This window comes from Mytilus galloprovincialis, chromosome 2 (genome assembly GCF_965363235.1).
Source record: "Mytilus galloprovincialis chromosome 2, xbMytGall1.hap1.1, whole genome shotgun sequence".
Taxonomy (NCBI): Eukaryota; Metazoa; Mollusca; class Bivalvia; order Mytilida; family Mytilidae; genus Mytilus; species Mytilus galloprovincialis.
Genome location: NC_134839.1, coordinates 47,271,770 through 47,293,267, shown reverse-complemented (window position 1 = coordinate 47,293,267; position 21,498 = coordinate 47,271,770). Strand labels below are relative to the sequence as shown.

Below are 21,498 nucleotides of genomic sequence, written 5' to 3'. Positions count from 1 at the left end.
GCACCTATTAATAAACACTGTAAAAAATGGATAAAAGATCAAGAGTGCATGGTTTCTATATTTGTTTATTTACAGCAATTTACATCAGGAAGTGAAAATAGATCCGATTGGCCTCTTTCCAAATCCTTATCTGTTGGTTTACTTTTTGATTTTTTATTATGCAAATTCAGGAGAAATATTTCAATACGTCTTATATTCAATTACATTAACATCATTTTTTCTTATTTTAATAAAAACTGATCAAAACGAAAACAAAACAAACCTGGGAAAGTTGAGGTCTTGGGCTGAAATCCTTCAGGTCAACCACATTTGGACTAAGATTATTCAGTAAATGACAAATCAAAACACCATCACGTAAAGCCTGTGCTAAGTCGAATGCTGAAGCATCTGGTCCTGTCGTTTTGTGGTCATCTGGCAAAATGTGACAGCGAACCAACCAGTTCGCACACTGTCGCCACTCGTCCGCCATTTTATCTTCACGGATTCCTTGACCCGGAACTTAACTGTAAATGATTATATATTCATAAATGTATTTCAGTAGAAATGTCTCCATTAAAAAAGTCAAATTATGTTGGTTTATACTACATAAAAATCGTTAAATAATTAGCTATTCCATCAACAATTTTTTATACGAAAATAAAAACCTTAGCTTTACATGCTGGTGCCCTTACTGAGCACACTGCTTCTTGTTTCTAAGGCCTTCCTGCTTCACAAGAAATATCTCTTCAAAGATCATAGCAGAAAATATTTCCAGGTAATTAGGCTTGTTTATTCCTTATGAATTTGTTTAGCAGACAATTACCTACGCAATTATATGGTATCAAATAGAACTAAAAATACAAAGTCTAACTGTTTACCCAAAAGATCATGCATCACCATCAGCTGAACTTGAATGATGTATAAATTACTAGTCACTATAAAAATGACTATAAATGCATTCTATAAGAACCTGTCCACACTAGGACATTTTAATTGATTAAAAACGGTTCACTTTAGATTGGTTTAAGGGCCAATGAAAATAAATTCAGATCAGCGTGACGTCGCGCTATATTAGCAGCATGAAAATGTAAATTTCTGTTACTTTCACTATGCTACTATTCCTCGTTACACTTCTTCAGCGATCCCACTACGATTATACCACGTTTTCACTGCGCTTATTCTACGACCTCACTACGCTTATCAAAATCTTTCTACGCTCATCACGTTCTCACTACTACCATACAACAAGTTATCCGATTGCAACACGATCTAACACGCTTCTACTGCGATTATAGCACGTTCTTACTACGATTATACTACGTTTATACCGCCATCTTACTACGTTCTTAGCAAAAACGTGTTCCATATAAATACAGTTCCATTCCTTCTATTTCTGATTAATACGTAGATTTAGTGGAATCAATTCAGTCATGCCACCAAAATCTACTAGAACACATGGGCGTGGTGGTAGGGGTTGATGTAGAGGCAGAGGGAGCTCAGATAGTAACGAATCCTGATCAAGCAGAGATGTCGCACCGACCAATCCAACCTAAATCACAACCTATTGGTTGTCCTTAAAGCTCAAATGACTATGTTTTAGTGAATGACAGCAGAGATGACACAGATGTGTCAATAGATATAGGAAGGTGTGGTATGAGTGCCAATGAGACAACTCTCCATCCAAGTACTAGTAACAATTCATAAAAGTAAACTATTATGTGGCAGATTTTACAATAAGAAGGAATTATTGTTTTTTGTATCCATCAAAAAAGCAATTGCTGAAACTGTGAAACAGACTGTGTAATGGAGTAATGCATTATGTTATTGAATAAAATGTGTCTTTCTGAGTAAATAAAAATAAAAATTACTCTGTGTTTGTGTTTTATGTTAGAATTAGAGGGTTTTCAATTTCAAAATATTAGACATGGAATAGACATCATGACCTACTTTACTGACATCCAGCTTATTTGGAGTGGAATTTTGAAGTATTATTTATAAGTGGAGCCTAATAACATGGACTTATATTTTAATAAAAAGTCTTCTTTTGTGTTTTAATCATAACTTTAAGGCAGATTTTTATTGGTAAAGGCTAAAAAAGGTAATTTAATAATATTGTTGCTAACGTCACGTCTTTTCCGTCCATTGTGGTATGTCACGATCGCAATTTTCTTGTTAGTTCTCAGACAGCCCATTGTAGTTATTTTTATCCCGGGTTTTATAAATAATTGAAAATAGCAATCATATTAAATTTGGATGACGTAAGGGGGTCAAAGGACTTGAGGAATCAATATCATTGGCTGTTTTATTTTTTGCGAACGTTACTGTTCGAGGTTTCCGTCCAAATCAGTGTCACGTGAGCAACATATATTTATATCTGTAACTCTCCTGTATAGGAGTTACGATATCGCCCTTTGCAGAAATAGATTCGGAGTCAGTTCCTTCACATGATGGGGAAGCAAAGAAGGTAAGTTGTATATAATATCGTTACAAGAGGACCTTAAATGTATTCCGTCCATCAAAAAGACGTTCGCAACAAAACATAATGTCATGATAGTAGATGTTGCTAATGTTACTATTACGAATTGGTTTCTTGTGTATTCATTTGATATAAAGTACACCTGCAAATGACATTCTGTATATTTAGAAATTCTAAACCAGACTGTACAATTTTATTACTCCAGGCATATTTTAAACATCACTGTGTGCATACATTTTAACTTTTAAAGATGTTGTTGCTCATGTGACATGTCCAAATGTCGCTAACGTTACTAATTTTTTGGTTTCTTGTGTATTCATTTGATATAAAGTACACCTGCAAATGACATTCTGTATATTTAGAAATTCTAAACCAGACTGTACAATTTTATTACTCCAGGCATATATTAAACATCACTGTGTGCATACATTTTAACTTTTAAAGATGTTGTTGCTCATGTGACATGTCCAAATGTCGCTAACGTTACTCATTTTTGTCTCCGTCACATTAGCAACATGAAAGTAGGAGACAGAACACAATACTGTAAAATCTGCCATAGGCCAAGGTACGGCCTTCAACACAGAGCCTTGGCTCACACCGAAACAGCAAGCTATAAAGGTCCCAAAAAATTACCAGTGTAAAACCATTCAAACGGGAAAACCAACAGTCTAATCTATATAAAAACAAGAAGCATGGTTGTGCCGAAAGAGAAAATGCCTTAATGGACAAGAAGTCTAATTACATACAGACAAACAAAACCTGGAGAGATTTAATAAATTTTATGTGAAAATGACAATTAGAATGAAGGTTGTAGTATGAATCAAACGTAGTCAGGTCATAAGAAGGTCATGATGAGGACGGAAAGGGCATGGTAGAATCGTAATATGGTCTTGAACAGCATGGTGTTAACGTGGTTTAGTCATAGTGGATGCGTAGTTGGATCGCTGTGAGAACGGGATGGTCGTAGTGAGGTCATAATAACGTCGCTGTATGATCGTAGTGCAGTCTCTTCGACTAGAATCACGCTTTCGATACGCTCTCGCTAGGATGGTACAGCAACCTTTGCGATTTTAATATGACCTAACTACGATCTCACTACGCTTCTACTATGACCTGATTTCGCCACGACCGCACCACGGTGGTTTGAACATGTTCAAAGTTGGCCACACTCATCACAATCTTGAAGACCTCACCACGACCTTGAAACGACCTTACCGCAATCTACTTGATCGTACAATGATCATCAAAATTTGCCTTTTTTTTATATGACCGCAAAAATTTTGCGGTAGAATATTGGTATTATGTCTTCGTCATCAGCGTCTTCCGAAGACGATTGGTTTCCGGATAATAACTTTAGTATAAGTAAATAGAAATCAATAAAATTTTAACACAATGTTTATAACTAGAAAAGGAAGGTTGGGATTGATTTTAGGGGTTATGGTCCCATTGGTTTTGGAATTAGGGGCCATATGGGGCAGAAAACATACATTTATCTAGTTTCGGGACAATAAGTTGTGTATACATATTTCAATTACTCTGAAATTGTACCACAATGTTCATACCATTAAGTAGAAGGTTGGGATTTATTTTAAGGGTTATGGGGCAAATAGTCTAGGAATTAAGGGCCAAAAACAAGCATTTTTGAAGTTTCAGGACAATTACTTATGTTTGACTGTATGGATCTCTCTGACATTGTACCACAAGGTTCCATATAATGAAAGGAAGGCTTGGTGTCAGTTTGGAGTTAATATCCCTGAACATTTAGGAATAAGGGGCAAAAAAAGATCCAAAAAGAAGCATTTTTCAAGTTTACAGACAATAACTTGTGTTTAAGTGTATGGATCTCTCTGAAATTATACTACAAGGTTTCTTACTACAAATGAAAGAATGGAATTGAGTTTTGGGGTTCTTGCTCCAAGGGGGGTTTCAACAATCATTTCAAGTGAGCGACCAAAAAAGGGGCCCAAATAAGCATTTTTGTAGTTTTCAGTCAATAACTTGTTAAGTGTATAAATCTCTCTGAAATTATACCACAAGATCCCATACTACAAAGGGATGGTCATAGGGATAATGGATCAAATCAATAAGCAATTATGGGGCAAAAAGGGGGGGGGACAAGGGTTTTTCTGGTTAAAGGACAATTTAGACAATTTAAAAGCAGTGTAAGGGAGGTAATCCAATTCCAATCAAAATTTAAAGAATACTGTTTTATATATGTTTGATTACTTGATTACCTCCCTTACACTGCTTGAAAATTATGTTAAAGGAAGTGATAATTGTCTTGAGATGTGTAGCTGTAAATTTATTTTTAGAAGTTACTGTTTATAATATTAATTTTAACCATGACTAAGTTATTTTATATCTTAATACTTTATGATGCATTTAAATGAGTAGTTATTGTTGCCAACTTAATTAGAAATTTAAATTGAGATTTTTTGGGGAATAAGGAAATGGGGGAGTTGAAAAAAATGGTGAGGGTAAGGGGATAAAAATTTTCTCATTTCAGAATTTCAGAAATTAAAAAGAATTTTTCTTCAAATATTTTTTTTGAGGGGATTTATATTCAACAGCATAGTGTATTGCTCAAAAGCAAAAAAAAATAAAATTTTAATTTCATTAGGCCACATTAATTCTGTGTCAGAAACCTTTGCTGTGTCAACTATTTAATCACAATCCAAATTCAGAGCTGTATCAAGCTTGAATGTTGTGTCCATACTTGCCCCAACTGTTCGGGGTTTCGACCCTCTGCGGTCGTATAAAGCTGCGTCCTGCGGAGCATCTGGTTCACAGATTGTAGTGCAATCGTGGCCTAGTGGGACTGCGGTATTAAATGAACTGAATTATATATAATTATTTTGTACATGATCATCGGTCATCTGTACATGTAAACTGAACACCTCAAGTGAGGCATGCTAATGAGTTAAAAGGCTATAATAAGTTTTTATGGTTTTGTCAGTTTATCACATACATGTAATATTAGCAAATTAAAGGTCAATAACATTTGGTGTATGGAATGATTGTAAGGTGTTCATGTCTATCTGGCACTCATGGTTCATATCTGACATTGTTTATCTGACCTTGACCTCATTTTCATTGATCATTGCAATTGGTGATTTTAAGTGTACATGTATATGACAATTATAGTAGTACTTAGTAAAAACTTTGTATTAAAGACTTTCAACAAAAATTTAATCATCAAATGATGATAGTTTGATACATGAAGTTAAAGAGCAAGACATTTCAGCATATGCACGCTCTCTTGTTTTACATGTACACCTAATATAACAGACTATTGATAATCATATACATGATATAGCAGGTAACAATAGGATCTCTGTTCCTGATTTCTACAATGTAGTTATTTTTTTGAATATGGTGTACAGCACATTTTAACTTCATTTTGTATAAGTTATTTTCTTAAAACATTTTGTTTAACAAAACCAAGTAGAGAAAGTTCTTTTATATCGATGAAATCTCACTCCAACCAAAGAATTCAACAGAAGATAAAAAATGCAAAACTATGTAGTGCAGACAGTATGCGTAACATATTTATAAAAGGTGGGGCCTGTAAAGGAATGAATATGTTATCCAGAATATTTAAGTCGGTACATCATAGCATGCATGATTGATCTAGATAAATACTTCAATGGAATTGACTAACACAAGGTTCTTCACTATTTGGCTGATTTATTGCTTGTATTTCTAATAATTGAACAATGTTGAAAGTGGGATAATACTGTTTTATTTAAAGTTTCGATTAAAACAGTTTATTTATAATTTTAATTTAAAATCTCTTACACTGAATTTTAAAATTCAATTAAGCATAAAGTTAAGCACCAAGATGGGAAGCTTGTGTATATATATGGTACAACGTATGTATTTGTCTTTAACATATTACCCTTTTCCATTCTCATTTCTGAGTTTAATGTGTTTATTTTCAGATTGCTGTCTCATTGACAAAACTCCATATCTCCCTTACTCATATTTTCATTCATTTTTTGTTGGCACCAATTCTCATGGATTTTGTTAGATTCTTGGATTTTGTTAGATTCTTGAATTCATGGTTTCTCAAACTGTGGTCGCCCTATGTCCCCAATGGGACGAAGTGGATTAAGTCAAGTAAGACATGGTTTCTCAAAGTCTGTATACAAGTCTATAGTAGACTTATACATTGTTGATCATTTAGATTTGTGGTTGACCTTCACCCATTAAATCCACAAAAATTGGTATTCTATGGATAATAATGAATCCACAGGATAACATGTAAAGATCAAGGAGGTATGAGAAGCCTAGATGTATATAAAACTTTGTTTATCTTGTACTCTTCAAAATTTTCAATCCTTTTTTTTGGAGTGAAGCTATTTTGGATTACATATTATATTTTTGTATTTCTGATTCAATTTACAGCTTTTACATTAATGCTAGCAAGACAAATCTTTGTTTGGCTTGCTTGCTTTGTTTGCATCAATGTTTGCTCAAGCATGGCAATTAAGATAGGCGGGGTTTCAGCTTGTATACATCATACTTAAATTTTATTGGACGCTATGTTTGAGGTTAAGGACACTAAATTTTCAAACATCACATGACAAATATTCTCACATGTTGCCTTACCTGTAAATATACAATACAGGCAGGATTCTACTTCGTCAAAAATTATCTCCCCATTAAGCCAGTTCATTTTCACAATCGTAGAAATGGAAGCCAATTTTTTTTAATTTTTTTTTAAGATATGCATTTTCATCATCCAACTTAAAGAGTGTCGTCAAGTACTTTTAGTAAAATAGCTATTCGAACACACCTACTCTGATTTTGTGATTCATTGAATAGGTATTTCATCTTTTAGTACTGTGATTTTTTTTTATGTTATAAAGTCAACCTGTAGCTTTGCTATATAAAACTGATAGAATTTGAAGCGAGATGATGTATCAAATACTCTTGCTTTGTACGTTTTCAAGACAAAATATTCATCTCAAACACACCCTAACATATTTTTTCTTGAGTCACATAATGGAAGGGCAGACACGGTTTTAAACTGAACTAATAGATTGATATGTTATAAAAAAAAAAACAATATTAGGTCAATGTCACAAAAATATTAAAAAAAAATTGTACTCGGCGCAAAACTGTGGAAGGCCAGTTTCAAGAAAAAAGTTTATATTTTTCTTTCATTGACCAATTATTGTATTTTTACAGGTGAGGAAACATGTGAGAATATTTGTCATGTGATGTTTTAAAATTAAGTGTCCTTAACCTCAAACATAACGTCCAATAAAATTTACGTATGATGTATACAAGCTGATTAAGCCCCGCCTATCTTAATTACCATGCTTGAGCAAACATTGATACAAACAAAGCAAGCAAGCCAAACAAAGAATTGTCTTGCTAGCATTAATGTAAAAGCTGTAATGTACATGTAGGTTGGAGCTAATCGAGTGTAACAACAATTTTACTACAATTGCTATCTATAATTTATGTTAATAGCCATGGTTATCAAAATTATCAAATCATTATTTATTTCCTGTTAGTATTTTAAATTATATAAAGGTTATGTTTTACAAACTACAAAGAAGTATTATCTCCAGTATCCACTGATGAGATAAACACAATCTTTTTTAAACCGCCTACATGCTAATAAATTGTTAAAAAGAAATTAACTAAAAAATACTGGTACAACATGTACAAGCTTAAGTTAATCTCAGCAAACAAAATTTAACAATTTTATGGTAAGCTTTTTCGTTATTTTATTTTGATGCATGTAGTAACATGTTAATGATTTAGTAATGTTTATCTTTATTATACCCCTGCTCCTAAGGGGGTGGGGGAAACTGTCTATCCATCTGTCAATCCATCAGCTTGTACATATGTCTGACCGTCCAATTTAAAATTTCATCACATTTTTCTAAGGAACTGTTTGTTATCAGGCTTCCATGTCAGGTTGATATCTACTGTTTGACATGTTTCCAGATTTGTTGCTCATCAACTTCCTGTTTTCCAAAAACTTATATATTCTAGACATAATACCAATACTTTATTTTTTTCTATGCAGAGGCACAAAAATCAAAACTCACTGCCACGAAATCATGCTGATTGTGGTGTTAAACACTAAAAGCTAATTAATCAATCAGTTCTAGAAAACTACAAATAACTGTTTCCTGAAATTTGTTATCAGGCTTCATGTCAGCATATTTATCAGTGTGACAAGATTTCAGATTCATCTCTCATCAATTTCCTGTTTACCAAATATGTATGTATTGTTCTTTTACATTTGGAAACATTACAATTAAGAAAAGGACATTTAACAATTGGAAAGGAAAAGTAATTTCTTTTGACATGGATTTTAGAAAGATGATTAATTTTGATAGAGGGAAAGGATGGTTTCTTTAATTATCCTACTGGAAATTCTACCACCTACACATATTTACATAAAACTGTAATGAATATCGGTAGTCCAATATCATGAATATCATTTCAAATTGTCTAAGTGATGAAATCTTAGGCAAATTGATGGATCACATAATAGTGATCTAAATCATGATCTTCATCCTCAGGGACAGGTTATATAGATATAATTTTAAAACAGAAGTAAAAAATGGGAATTGTCATATTTGGACCATATTGAGAGGTTTTTATTTTTACTCCAATTCAAGATTTAATTAAGTTGATTCTTTAGGAAATTTTAGGAATTCTGCATAGTTTAGAATACTTTTCATTGGAAATGGTTTCAATTTTTCAGTTTCTTAGGAACACTAGGAAAAATCTATGCAAGGAAATTGAAAATGCACAATTTGATGAAACAAAATATTGATTGTGTAAGACTCATCATTGTATTCTATTTATTGTTCCATAATTTAATATTGATTCCCAGTATCTGTCAATGATAACAAAATTCTGTCTCTTCTACTGTGACTCATAAATAAATGTGTGAAAATGTGTCAGCTTTTGTCTTAGAAAGGGATAGAAATGATTAGATACATTACGATAATTTCGACAACACCATTTAGGAGGGTAAAGATAGTGGTCTAACATTTCTTTAATCTTTTTTTAGACCACATTTTTCTATTCTATATTTTTTTGCCCATTATTCTCTATTCTTTATATGTAAAGGGGCACTAGCTGACAAATTCATGTTCACCGATTCTAAGTAAATTCTCATATTTAATTTATAACAATGTAAAACATTTATCCAAACTATTAAAAGTCTAAATAAAACAATAAACAAGGCACAGACATGAAAATACGTAGCTTTGTTTCGTGTGTATTTGAGTCTAGACACCATCTAATTATTTATAGAGTTGACCTCTATAGTCATCCGATGACCATATAAGCGATGTAAACATAAATATAGATATAAATAGATTAAGCAAACACATGCTGTTGAATTATTCTAGGTCTGTTTAATTTCATATTACAGATAAAAAATAAATGTTTATCATTATTTTTAGCTCACCTGGCCCGAAGGGCCAAGTGAGCTTTTCCCATCACTTTGCGTCCATCGTCCGTCGTCGTTAACTTTTACAAAAATCTTCTCCTCTGAAACTACTGGGCCAAATGAAACCAAACTTAGCCACAATCATCATTGGGGTATCTAGTTTAAAAAATGTGTGGCGTGACCCCGCCAACCAACCAAGATGGCAGCCATGGCTAAAAATAGAACATAGGGGTAAAATGCAGTTTTTGGCTTATAACTCAAAAACCAAAGCATTTAGAGCAAATCTTACTGGGGAAGAATTGTTAAACAGGTGAAGATCTATCTGCCCTGAAATTTTCAGATGAATCGAATAACCCGTTGTTGGGTTGCTGCCCCTGAATTAGTAATTTTAAGGAAATATTGCTGTTTTTGGTTATTATCTTGAATAATATTATAGATAGAGATAAACAGTAAACAGCAATAATGTTCAGCAAAGTAAGATTTACAAATAAGTCAACATGACTGAAATGGTCAGTTGACCCCTTTAGGAGTTATTGCCCTTTATAGTCAATTTTTAACCATTTTTCGTAAATCTTAGTAATCTTTTACAAAAATCTTCTCCTCTGAAACTACTGGGCAAAATTAATCCAAACTTGGCCACAATCTTCTTTTGGGTTAATAGTTTGAAAAATGTGTCCGGTGACCCGGCCATCAAACCAAGATGGCCGCCATGGCTAAAAATAGAACATGGGGTAAAATGCAGTTTTTGGCTTATAACTCAAAACCCAAAGCATTTAGAGCAAATCTGACGTTGGGGTAAAATTGTTTATCAGTTCAAGATCTATCTGCCCTAAAATTTTCAGATGAATCGGACAACCCATTGTTGGGTTGCTGGCCCTGAATTAGTAATTTTAAGGAAATTTTGCTCTTTTTGGTTATTATCTTGAATATTATTATAGATAGAGATAAACTATAAACAGCAATAATGTTCAGCAAAGTAAGATTTACAAATAAGTCAACATGACTGAAATGGTCAGTTGACCACTTTAGGAGTTATTGCCCTTTATAGTCAATTTTTAACCATTTTTTGTAAATCTTAGTAATCTTTTACAAAAATCTTCTCCTCTGAAACTACTTGGCCAAATTAATCCAAACTTGGCCACAATCATCTTTTGGGTTAGTAGTTTGAAAAATGTGTCCGGTGACCCAGCCATCCAACCAAGATGGCCACCATGGCTAAAAATAGAACATGGGGTAAAATGCAGTTTTTGGCTTATAACTAAAAACCCAAAGCATTTAGAGCAAATCTGACATGGGGTAAAATTGTTTATCAGGTCAACATTTATCTGCTCAGAAATTTTTAGATGAATCGGACAACCTGTTGTTGGGTTGCTGACCCTGAATTGTTAGTTTTAAGGAAATTTTGCTGTTTTTGGTCATTATCTTGAATATTATTATTGATAGAGATAAACTGTAAACAACAATAATGTTCAGCAAAGTAAGATTTACAAATAAGTCAACATGACCGAAATGGTCAATTGACCCCCTTAGGAGTTATTGTTCTTTATAGTCAATTTTTAACAATTTTCATAAAATTTGTAAATTTTTACTAACATTTCCCACTGAAACTGATGGGCCAAGTTCATTATAGATAGAGATAATTTTAAGCAGCAAGAATGTTCGGTAAAGTAAGATGTACAAACACATCACCATCACCAAAACACAATTTTGTCATGAATCCATCTGCTTTCTTTAATATTCACATAGACCAAGGTGAGCGACACAGGCTCTTTAGAGCCTCTAGTTACCTGTATTAGAATGTTTATTTGTGGATCGAATCAGTCAATGATTAACCGTACCTTTGTTTCACTTTCAATGTTGACATCCTTCCTTTAAATAACTTTACACATACAATTCACATGTTATCCATCTGAAGCTAAGGGGTTAAATTAAAGTTCACATGAATACAGATTCAATGAGGTCAAATTATTCACTTGCAAGTGAATAATTCATAATCAATATTTTTTTGCTTATTTTGACAAAATTGAACCTTATTGGCTACTTAAAAGGAATTATTAATTCACTATATATTTGTATTTTATTACTGATTGAGCCAAAAAAATAATATATTAGGTTTTTCATATATCTTGTAGCTAGTGCCCCTTTAAGCACCCCATATTCTCTATACTTTTTTTGCCCTTTATTTTTCACATTTTGCATATTATTTTCTATCGTGTACCTTAGAAGCATAAAATTCATTATTTGATCAATTGAATTTGATGCTTTTGCATATTAAGATGTCATTCACAATATGCTAATTAAACTAAAATGAAGAAAAGAAGGAAATATAATTTTGTAATCTTACAGAAACCAATATTATACTTCAAGGATTTTGTATCTCCTTCCAAGTTCTTATTCAGATATGACTATTTAACTGAATAACAATATTTGACAATAAGAACCCAAATCCTGATATGCATGTATGCTTTTCAGTGTATACATGTATATGAATTTTGATGATCTATTTTACATGTAAATTTTTTTTTTTTTAGGTGAAAAAAGGATGAAAGTTTATTACCAATGAGTAAGACACCATCTTATTATGACTCCTCCTATTTTGTGCATCAAAGATACGAAGATACATCGCTGATGATATTTCAACAGCAACAACGAAAAAAGCGTGATTCTCAACTTGAATTAAAGAGACGTAGTTTTACAGATCATTCTGCTTCAGGTGGCCAAGCACATGTTGATTTCAGTCACTATGGGAACTCTGGAGTGGTTGCTAAGAAAAAAACTATACAGAATTTAAAAACTGATACAACACCAGTCCAATCAACCATATGTAGTATAGTTTGATGTAATTTCTGCCTAGCTGTATATATATTTTTAGCTTTGCTATCATTAATTTCAAACATTTATCATTTCTGTACTAACTTTAATAGTGGTCAGTCCTTTGCTTGAACTGCATGCTCAAGTTTTGATATTGTCTCATCAAGGAATCTCTAGCTCAGTTTATTAAATTTTCTAATTGAACAAAAAAACTCAAACATCTAATCAAATCTACCATGGAGCTTCACCCATTTTTAGAACCAGATACAATTCCAAATCATGATCTTTGGTATGTTTTGTCCACATTTGGAGATTGTCCATCAATACGTGTTGGACACACTTGCACCTATATCAGAGGAAATGGTGAGAATGACAATGGAAAACTTTATGTTATAGGTGGTGCTAATCCCAGCGGAGCATTCTGTGATACGTTTGTACTTGATCTCAACACAATGCAGTGGGATATTATGGATTTACCTGGATTCAGGGCACGGTATGAACATGCAGCATTTATTCCGCCCAGTAGTCCAGAAAAAATATTTATTTTTGGTGGTGCTGATAATACTGGCAATATGAATGACGTTCAGATTTTTGACACTGTGAAAAACACATGGTCCACTGCTGAGGTATCTGGGAACCCTCCAACTCCACGAACATTTCATACAAACTCACTCGTGGGTGATAAATTAGTTGTGTATAGTGGAGGACACTCACAAGCTGAACCAGTTCAAGATCGACAAGTTCATTTCTTTGATACAATATCATTAACCTGGTCTACCAAGATCATTAAAGGAGATGCACCCAAGTCAAGACATGGTCATGTGATGGTTGGTGTTGGTGGTAATCAGATTTATTTACACGGAGGAATGGCACGATCTTCTTTCTTTGATGACTTCCATTGTTTAGACCTGACCAAAAATTCTTGGTCCCATATCAAAAATAAAAAAGTGTACCCCACAGCAAGAGCTGGACACAGTGGAACTTCTGTTGGTAGCATGTTGTTTATTTGTGGTGGAATGAACAGAGATGGTGCTTTAGATGATCTGTACAGATTTGATACAAGTAAGTTTTTTACTGTAGATTCATTTGTTTTTGCAGATTGAAGAAAAAACTGCCTGTATTTTTCTGTATATTTGATTTTCAAAATTTTACAAAGTGGGCAAACAAGCATATAGGAAAGAAAATTTGTACTTAGTTGGACATATAAATTCTGGTTCACTTTTACCCATTTTATCACAGAAATTGGTATTCGACTAATGATAATGAATTCACAGGAATAGATGTTAAGTGTAGGATGAACTTCCTGAATTTTATCAGATTTTGTCGATAAAAACATTTTATCTTGTAAATCTTTTTAAAAATAAACAAAAAAAGGACAGTAAGAAATTTCAGATATTTAACAGACTTGTTACTGCTTTCAATTACTATTAGAATACCACAGAAATCAATAAATGTCTTTCTTTATCTATTTTTAGCACAAGGTAATTTGTTCTCAGTTATTTAACAGACCCCTTTCTGTCATGTTCTATTTTTGGAATATATATGGTTCTATTACAAAAATCAATAGATATCTTCCTGGTTGAAGTATGTTCTATTTTTAACCACTCAATGGAATAATTTGTTTTCTTCCTTGTTATTTCATTCAATGAAATTTTTTGTAAAATGCACTTATATCATGTATATAGCATAGATATACTAGTTATTAGTTAATACCATTTTAGATAGAACTGAAATTTTTCAGTTTCGTTAATTTTCTGTTTCATTAGTTTAAATAAGTTGTTTAGTTTGCCATAAATATCCTTTTAATGATAACTAATAAAATTGAGAAAGGAAATGGGGAATGTGTCAAAGCGACAACAACCCGACCATAGAGTAGACAACAGACGAAGGCCACCAATGGGTCTTCAATGTAGCAAGAAACTCCTGTACCCGTAGGCGTCCTTCAGCTTGCCCCTTAAAAAATATGTATACTAGTACAGTGATAATGGACGTCATACTAAACCTATATAGTATAGGTTATAGATATATTACTTTAGTAAAACCCTTGCCAAAGTTTGGCATCCCTTTTCCTTTTCAAGCTGTGTAAATAAGCAACTTTCCTTTCGGAATGGTTACGTGTGCAGGGAGAGTGCAACACTCTCTCTGCATCTTAAAGATCACTTGCAACTCAGTTAAAAGAAATTTAATTAAAATTGTTCAGAGAACAACTTTTCTAAATTCTAGCAATCAGTATAAGTTGAATTTGACTGATTTATGAAGGAATTTATGCATATAGACCTCCAACATAGTGACAAAAAAGGAAATAATTAGGGCCCTATAGTGATCAGTCTGTCCGTCCGTCCGTCTGTCCGTAACACTTTAACTTTGTGTCCGCTCCATATCTAGAGAACCATTATGATTTCATACTTTATACTTTACATGTTTATTAACCACCACTAGAGGGCGTGTCATGATGTATGTACAACTTCCTAGGTCAAAGGTCAAGGTAAAAAAACTTTGGTTTCAGTTGACAACCCTGTGTCCTGTGGTGAAGATCTTGTCCGCTCTATATCTTGAGAACCGTTATGATTTCAAAGTTTATACTTGACATGTATATGAACCAACACCAGAGGGTGTGTCATAATTTATGAACAACAGCTGCCTAGGGCAAAGTTCAAGGTCAAAAACTTTGGTTTCAGTTGACAACCCCATGTCCTATGGTAAAGATTGTGTCCGCTCTATATCTTGAGAACCGTTATCATTTTAAAGTTTATACCTGAAATGTATATAAACCAATATCAGAGGGTATGTCATAATTTATGTACAACTTCCTAGGTCAAAGGTCAAGGTCAAAAACTTTGGTTTCAGTTGACAACCCCATGTCCTATGGTAAAGATCGTGTCCGCTCTATATCTTGAGAACCGTTATCATTTCAAAGTTTATACTTGACATGTATATATATAAACCAAACACCAAAGGGTGTGTCATAATTTATGTGCAACTTCCTGGGTCAAAGGTCAAGGTCAAAAACTTTGGTTTCAGTTGACAACCCCATGTCCTATTGTAAAGATCGTGTCTGCTCTATATCTTGAGAACCGTTATCATTTCAAAGTTTATACTTGACATGTTTATAAACCAACACCAAAGGGTGTGTCATAATTATTTACAACTTCCTAGGTCAAAGGTCAAGGTCAAAAACTTTGATTTCAGTTGACAAACCCATGTCCTATGATAAAGATACAATTTTTTAATGCACATTATTCACAGCAGGGCCCACAGAGATGGCTCCCATCTCAATGATATCTAGTTCTTTCTCAAATTATGTCAATCAAAACATATTCATTATCAACATACAATATTTATTGTATGTGACCAAACTGAAAGTCACCAAATTGATTTTATAGGATCAAATGAAACACATAGCATACTGGGGGAAAAGAACCATATATGAAACACATAGCATACTCAGGCATGACTGGGGGAAAGAAGCCTATAATACATGTAGTGTTTTTTTTTTAGATAAATGATAACCTAGATTTGAAATTATTTTTACTCGGTATAAGTGTGTCCCCAATAACAGTAGAAAATTCAATAAAAAAAAAAAATTTCATTGTACTAATGAAAAATCAAAATCGTTCTAACTTTTCTATGTCGTGTTTTGAATTCCCACATCTGCGCAGAAATCTACAATGTACTTCCTTTTCCCGGTCTCGTTTGCATGAAACTTTGAGTAAAATATATATTTATCAGTCTAGTATAAAATAGGAAGGAACACAATATCAATTTCATTTTTAATAAGGGAAGACATCAAAAGTTCAATGTAGGATAAAAAACTTAATTCACATAGTTTTTTCACTGACCACCACCCCCCTCCCCCTTCTTAACTTAATTTGGGAAAAATTGATTTACCAATAGGGATATATGTAAAAATCGATTTTAGATATACAAAACTTGCAGAATTTTAACCCCCCTCCCCAAACTATTTGATTTAAATTTTTTTATCCTACATCGATCTTTTGATGTCGTCCCTAATTCCTTGATATGAAAAAACGTTACCTAATGATAGCGTTTCTTTGTTAACATTGCATATGACGTCATAACTTAAATAACGTCACAACTAAAATCCCTAACAACAGAACCAAAATCAGAAACTTTACGGTATTTCCGTTTTGAAATTAAGATATGTTTGAATTAAAAAATAATCATATGACTTCGTCCCCTTTCACAGGCAATGCCTGCATCATGTTATAGATACAAAATGTATACAGAATATAAGACATAAAATTGGTTTATATAATTTGATGGATAATGCTGTTCTGATCATGAGCTTTTAAAATTTGAAGAAAAAAAAAATAGAAATTGACAGATTTTGGAATAAGCCACTTGTGTTACCTTTTAAATAAAATTCCAAACATTTTAGATGATAATTTATAACCATGCATAACATGTCAAATTTAAATTTTTAGCCTTGCAGCTGTTTTGGTTCAGGTGTTACAGTATGTACACACAAGTTGATTCAGTTCAAAATTATCATGTGAGGTGAACTGTTTTGCAGTGATTCACGTAATATTTTATGCCAGCAAGAGAAATAAACTGTATCACCTTGTAAAGTATTGTATACATGTACTTAAAAAGATTGAAAATCGGGAAATCTGCAAATTTGAAAAAAATAACCAGATCTTTCCTTAGTATTGATAAAAAAATCTTCGAGATAAAATTTAATCAACCTTAAGCTTAACTCAAAATTATATAACACTAACAGAAGCATGACTAAATCAGCAAATTCTGCAATGTCATGATTAATAAAGTGTCAGTCACTGTTACCGTTCATATTCCAGGCTGTAAAACGTGGTGTAAGATAGAATTAGCTGGACCAACACCAACATGTCGTCTCGACTTTGGTATGTGTACTATAGAACTATCAAGAGATCTTCCATCAACTACTAGTGAAAATACAGATGTTTTGGAGACCTCAAAACATGCACAAGAAATTCTAGAACTTGCTATGAAGCCTGGAAGTGCCAGTTCTAGGAGCAGTAGTACCATTGGCAGTGCAAGTTCTAGAGATCGACAGTTACCAGAAAGTGCAAGTTCTAGACCAGGAAGTCGACAAGTTGGCAGTGCTGGCTCCAGAGAAAGCTATCATGAATATAATTATGGTTTGTACTACAGTTTTCATTGCATGACTAGAACCTCTTATTAGTTTTACTTTTTTTGCTGTATCTGTAAAAGACAAAAATAGCATTGTAAGTTTTTAACCTATCGAAACTGAACCCCTTCAAGACTAAATACTTTGTTCAGTTGGTGGTGTTATATTGCCTTTCCTTGGTCCCATGTATATTTTTATGGAATTACTTTAACGAAAAAAGATTGAGTATAACACACAAAATGTACCGATGAGGATTTCAACTTGAAACAGACACATGAAAATTAAATCTACAGTTTAGTATCATATGCTTTCTGACACATTTATATTCCCTGTTAAAATTGATCTACTTTTATATCATTTCGTAATTTAAAGTGCTCAGATTTAAATAGAAGTTTTAAAACATACAAGTTGTTAAATAAACATGATTCTTTAAATTATTTCAGAAAGTTCCAGTACAGGCAATGATATTCAAACTCTTGAGGAAGGGGAAAATCTATCTGACGAGGAAGAAACTCCTAGAGCTGAAGGTGCTACTTCAAGTGTATTTAATGACTTCATTAAATCTAAACATACAATGAAGATGGTGCTTATACATGGTGGAATGGATACGGAAGGAGAAATCTTTGATGATACCCTTGTGTATTTGGTGGAATGAAACTTTTTGTCCTTTGAGCAATATGAACAAACAAGTTTTATGACATGAGTGTTTGATTAGTAGAGATATATTATGAAGAATGATGTAAATTTTTTTAATTTCTGAATTTATAGAGATTTTAGAACAATTGCATGAAGGACAAATGTGTCAAATGAGCAGATCCAGGACAAATATTTATTTTACTTTGTAATGGTCATCTGGCCCATACAGCCAACTGAGTTATTCTCATCAATATGCATCCATCGTTTGTGATCTTTTTCAAAAATCTTCTTTTCTGGAACTAATGGGCGAAATTTAACCACAGTTGGCCACAAACATCATTGAGTACAAATATGATGGATGCATCTTGTTAACAAAAATTTATAAACAGTACAAGATGACAAAAGAACAGATTTCAGCCTAGAATCAATTTAAAGTCTTCAATGTTGGAGAGTCACAGAGTTAAAGTTGTTCTTGGATCTAAATGAACGGCACAGGCTCTTTTGTAATATGATTTAGAAATCAAAATGAACTTGTCAGAGTATTAAGTAGAGCCTTACCTTAAATTTGAAACTGACTATCAACAAATATGTTGTACATTTAATAAATAGAATTAAAAAAAGGATCACTGATTCTAATGATTATTTTATATCTAATGCTAATGTTCAAAATCAGGTACCAAATTCTTTATATAGATTTTCTAATAGTTTAGAACGGGCCAAATCTCCGTTTTTTGCCAATTGCTTGGGTTCTGGATCTGCATACATGGATTAATTAGCTATGAAACAAATTGACTTTTTTTTTCATTTTCATAAAGTTAAATCCTTTTGTGACACTGCAGTCAAGAATATAATCTGTAATAGAAAAAAAATGCTATTTTACATTTGCTCAAACAAAAGACTAGTCAATTTTTCTAGGTTTAACTCTTTGCTATCTGAAAGTTTTTTAAAGACATTTACTCTGCAAGGACTTTTGGTATCAATGTATTGCAATTTTATTTGCACCTTCAAAACTGTTTAAAATATGATATAAAAATAAAATAGAAACATTGTAATTACTGACAGATTAATAACATATATAATTTTTGTTTAAATCATATCTAAATCATAATTATCGAATGTATGGTGTAAAAAGTTGTCTTGTGTCAAAACCAGTTTCTGTAAGTGTAGCTTGATGTTTCAATTTGATGTTTTTAACCATTGAGATTCAGAATGTATGACTATATTGATGCAACATGTGTTCTGCCTGTAATTTAACTTTACCTGCATGTGTCTCAAGAATTTTCATCAGATCTGTAGTAAAATTATACTAGATTTAAACCATTAAAAGTAACGAGAAATGATTTACAAATATCTTTATTCACAATAAATTGTGTACAATTGTGAAAAACGTTATCAACAATACAAGGCTTATAATTTAGAATATGGTACATGTGTTTTTCAACACAAGATTTATTAGGTGCACTCAAATCACTTGGAAGGCCATATCAGTATGAAATTAAAGAGCATTGACAACCAAACAATTCTTCAACTTGAACCAAATCTAGCTAATGCCATTTAAGCCTGAGGAAAGAAAAAAAACAACAGTTTTTTAGCTCACCTGGCATAAAGGGCTAAGTGAGCTTTTCTCATCACTTGGCGTCCGGCGTTGTTAACTTTTACAAAAATCTTCTCTGAAACTACATGGCCAAATTTAACCAAACTTGGCCACAATCATCATTGGGGTATCTAGTTTAGAAAATGTGTCCGGTGACCCGTTCAACCAACCAATGCTGGCCACCATGGCTAAAAATAGAACATAGGGGTAAAATGTAGATTTTGGCTCATAACTTTGAAACCAAAGCATTTAGAGCAAATCTGACAAGGGGTGCAATTGTTTATCAAGTAAAGATCTATCAGTTCTGAAATTTTCAGATGAATCAAACAACCGGTTGTTGGGTTGCTGCCCATGAATTGGTAATTTTAAAGAAATTTTGTCGTTTTTGGTTATTATCTTGAATACTATTATAGTTAGAGATAAACTGTAAACAGCAATAATGTTCAGCAAAGTAAGATCTACAAGAATGTCATCTTGACCAAAATGGTCAGTTGACCCCTTAAGGAGTTACTGCCCTTTATAGTCATTTTTTACCAATTTTTCATAAATTTTTGTTATCTTTTACAAAAATCTTCTCCTCTGAAACTACAGGGCCAAATTTAACCAAACTTGGCCAAAATCATCATTGGGGTATCTAGTTCAAAAAATGTGTCCGGTTACCTGACCAACCAACCAAGATGGCCGCCATGGCTAAAAATAGCAATAATGTTCAGCATCTACAAATAAGTCAACCTGACCAAAATTGTCAGTTGACCCCTTAAGGAGTTATTGCCCTTTATAGTCAATTTTTAACAATTTTCATTAATTTTGTAAATTTATGTAAATTTTTACAAAATAATTTCCTCTGTAACTTATGGAAAAAGTTCAGTATAGATATATAGATAATTGTAAGTAGCAAGAATGTTCAGTAAAGTAAGAGCTTCAAACACATCACCATCACCAAAACACAATTTTGTCATGAATCCATCTGTGTCCTTTGTTTAATATGCACATATACTAAGGTGAGCGACACACGCTCTTAAGAGCCCCTTGTTCACATTTGTATTAACATTGATTTTAAATAAAAACTGTTACAAAATACAAAAACACCTAATTTTAAATGCATTCATATTTGATTTTTCTGATATCACAAATTTAAATGTAACATAAAAATGGTAGGGAAAAATTACCAATGTAAAATAATCAGAACATGAGTCCTACACAAATAATTTGATACAGTTAAGTAATGAAATATAATAATTGTCTCATGTGAACTGATAGAATGTAAACTCTAGGCTATTGTACTAAATTAGTAATAAAATGGAAATGGGGAATGTGTCAAAGAGACAACAACTTGGCCATAGAACAGACAACAGCAAAAGGTCACCAATTGGTCTTCAATGTAGAGAGAAACTCCCGTACCCGGAGGCGTCCTTCAGCTGACCCCTAAACAAATATATACTAGT

At 32.8% G+C, this 21,498-nt stretch overlaps 2 protein-coding genes across 7 annotated transcripts in view; one reads left to right on the top strand and one right to left on the bottom strand.

Annotated features, from left to right (window-relative positions):
* Positions 1-500, bottom strand: part of LOC143063712 (proto-oncogene vav-like) — a 54,779-nt gene extending 54,279 nt beyond the window's left edge. For 5 of the 6 annotated variants that reach the window (XM_076236032.1, XM_076236031.1, XM_076236029.1 and 2 more), the window contains exon 1: positions 263-499. In XM_076236032.1, coding sequence (XP_076092147.1) covers positions 263-469 — 207 coding nt within the window. In that variant the 5' untranslated portion in view covers positions 470-499. Of the gene's footprint in view, positions 1-262 lie in introns of all 6 variants that reach the window. The other variant, XM_076236030.1, reaches the window with a different exon arrangement.
* Positions 501-613: 113 nt separating this feature from the next.
* LOC143063713 (uncharacterized) lies at positions 614-19,799 on the top strand. Its single transcript, XM_076236036.1, has 4 exons — positions 614-754; positions 12,416-13,757; positions 17,513-17,833; positions 18,267-19,799. The coding sequence occupies exons 2-4, from the start codon at positions 12,932-12,934 to the stop codon at positions 18,476-18,478; spliced, it is 1,359 nt and encodes a 452-aa protein (XP_076092151.1). The 5' UTR covers positions 614-754; positions 12,416-12,931; the 3' UTR covers positions 18,479-19,799.
* The last annotated feature ends 1,699 nt before the right edge of the window (positions 19,800-21,498 follow it).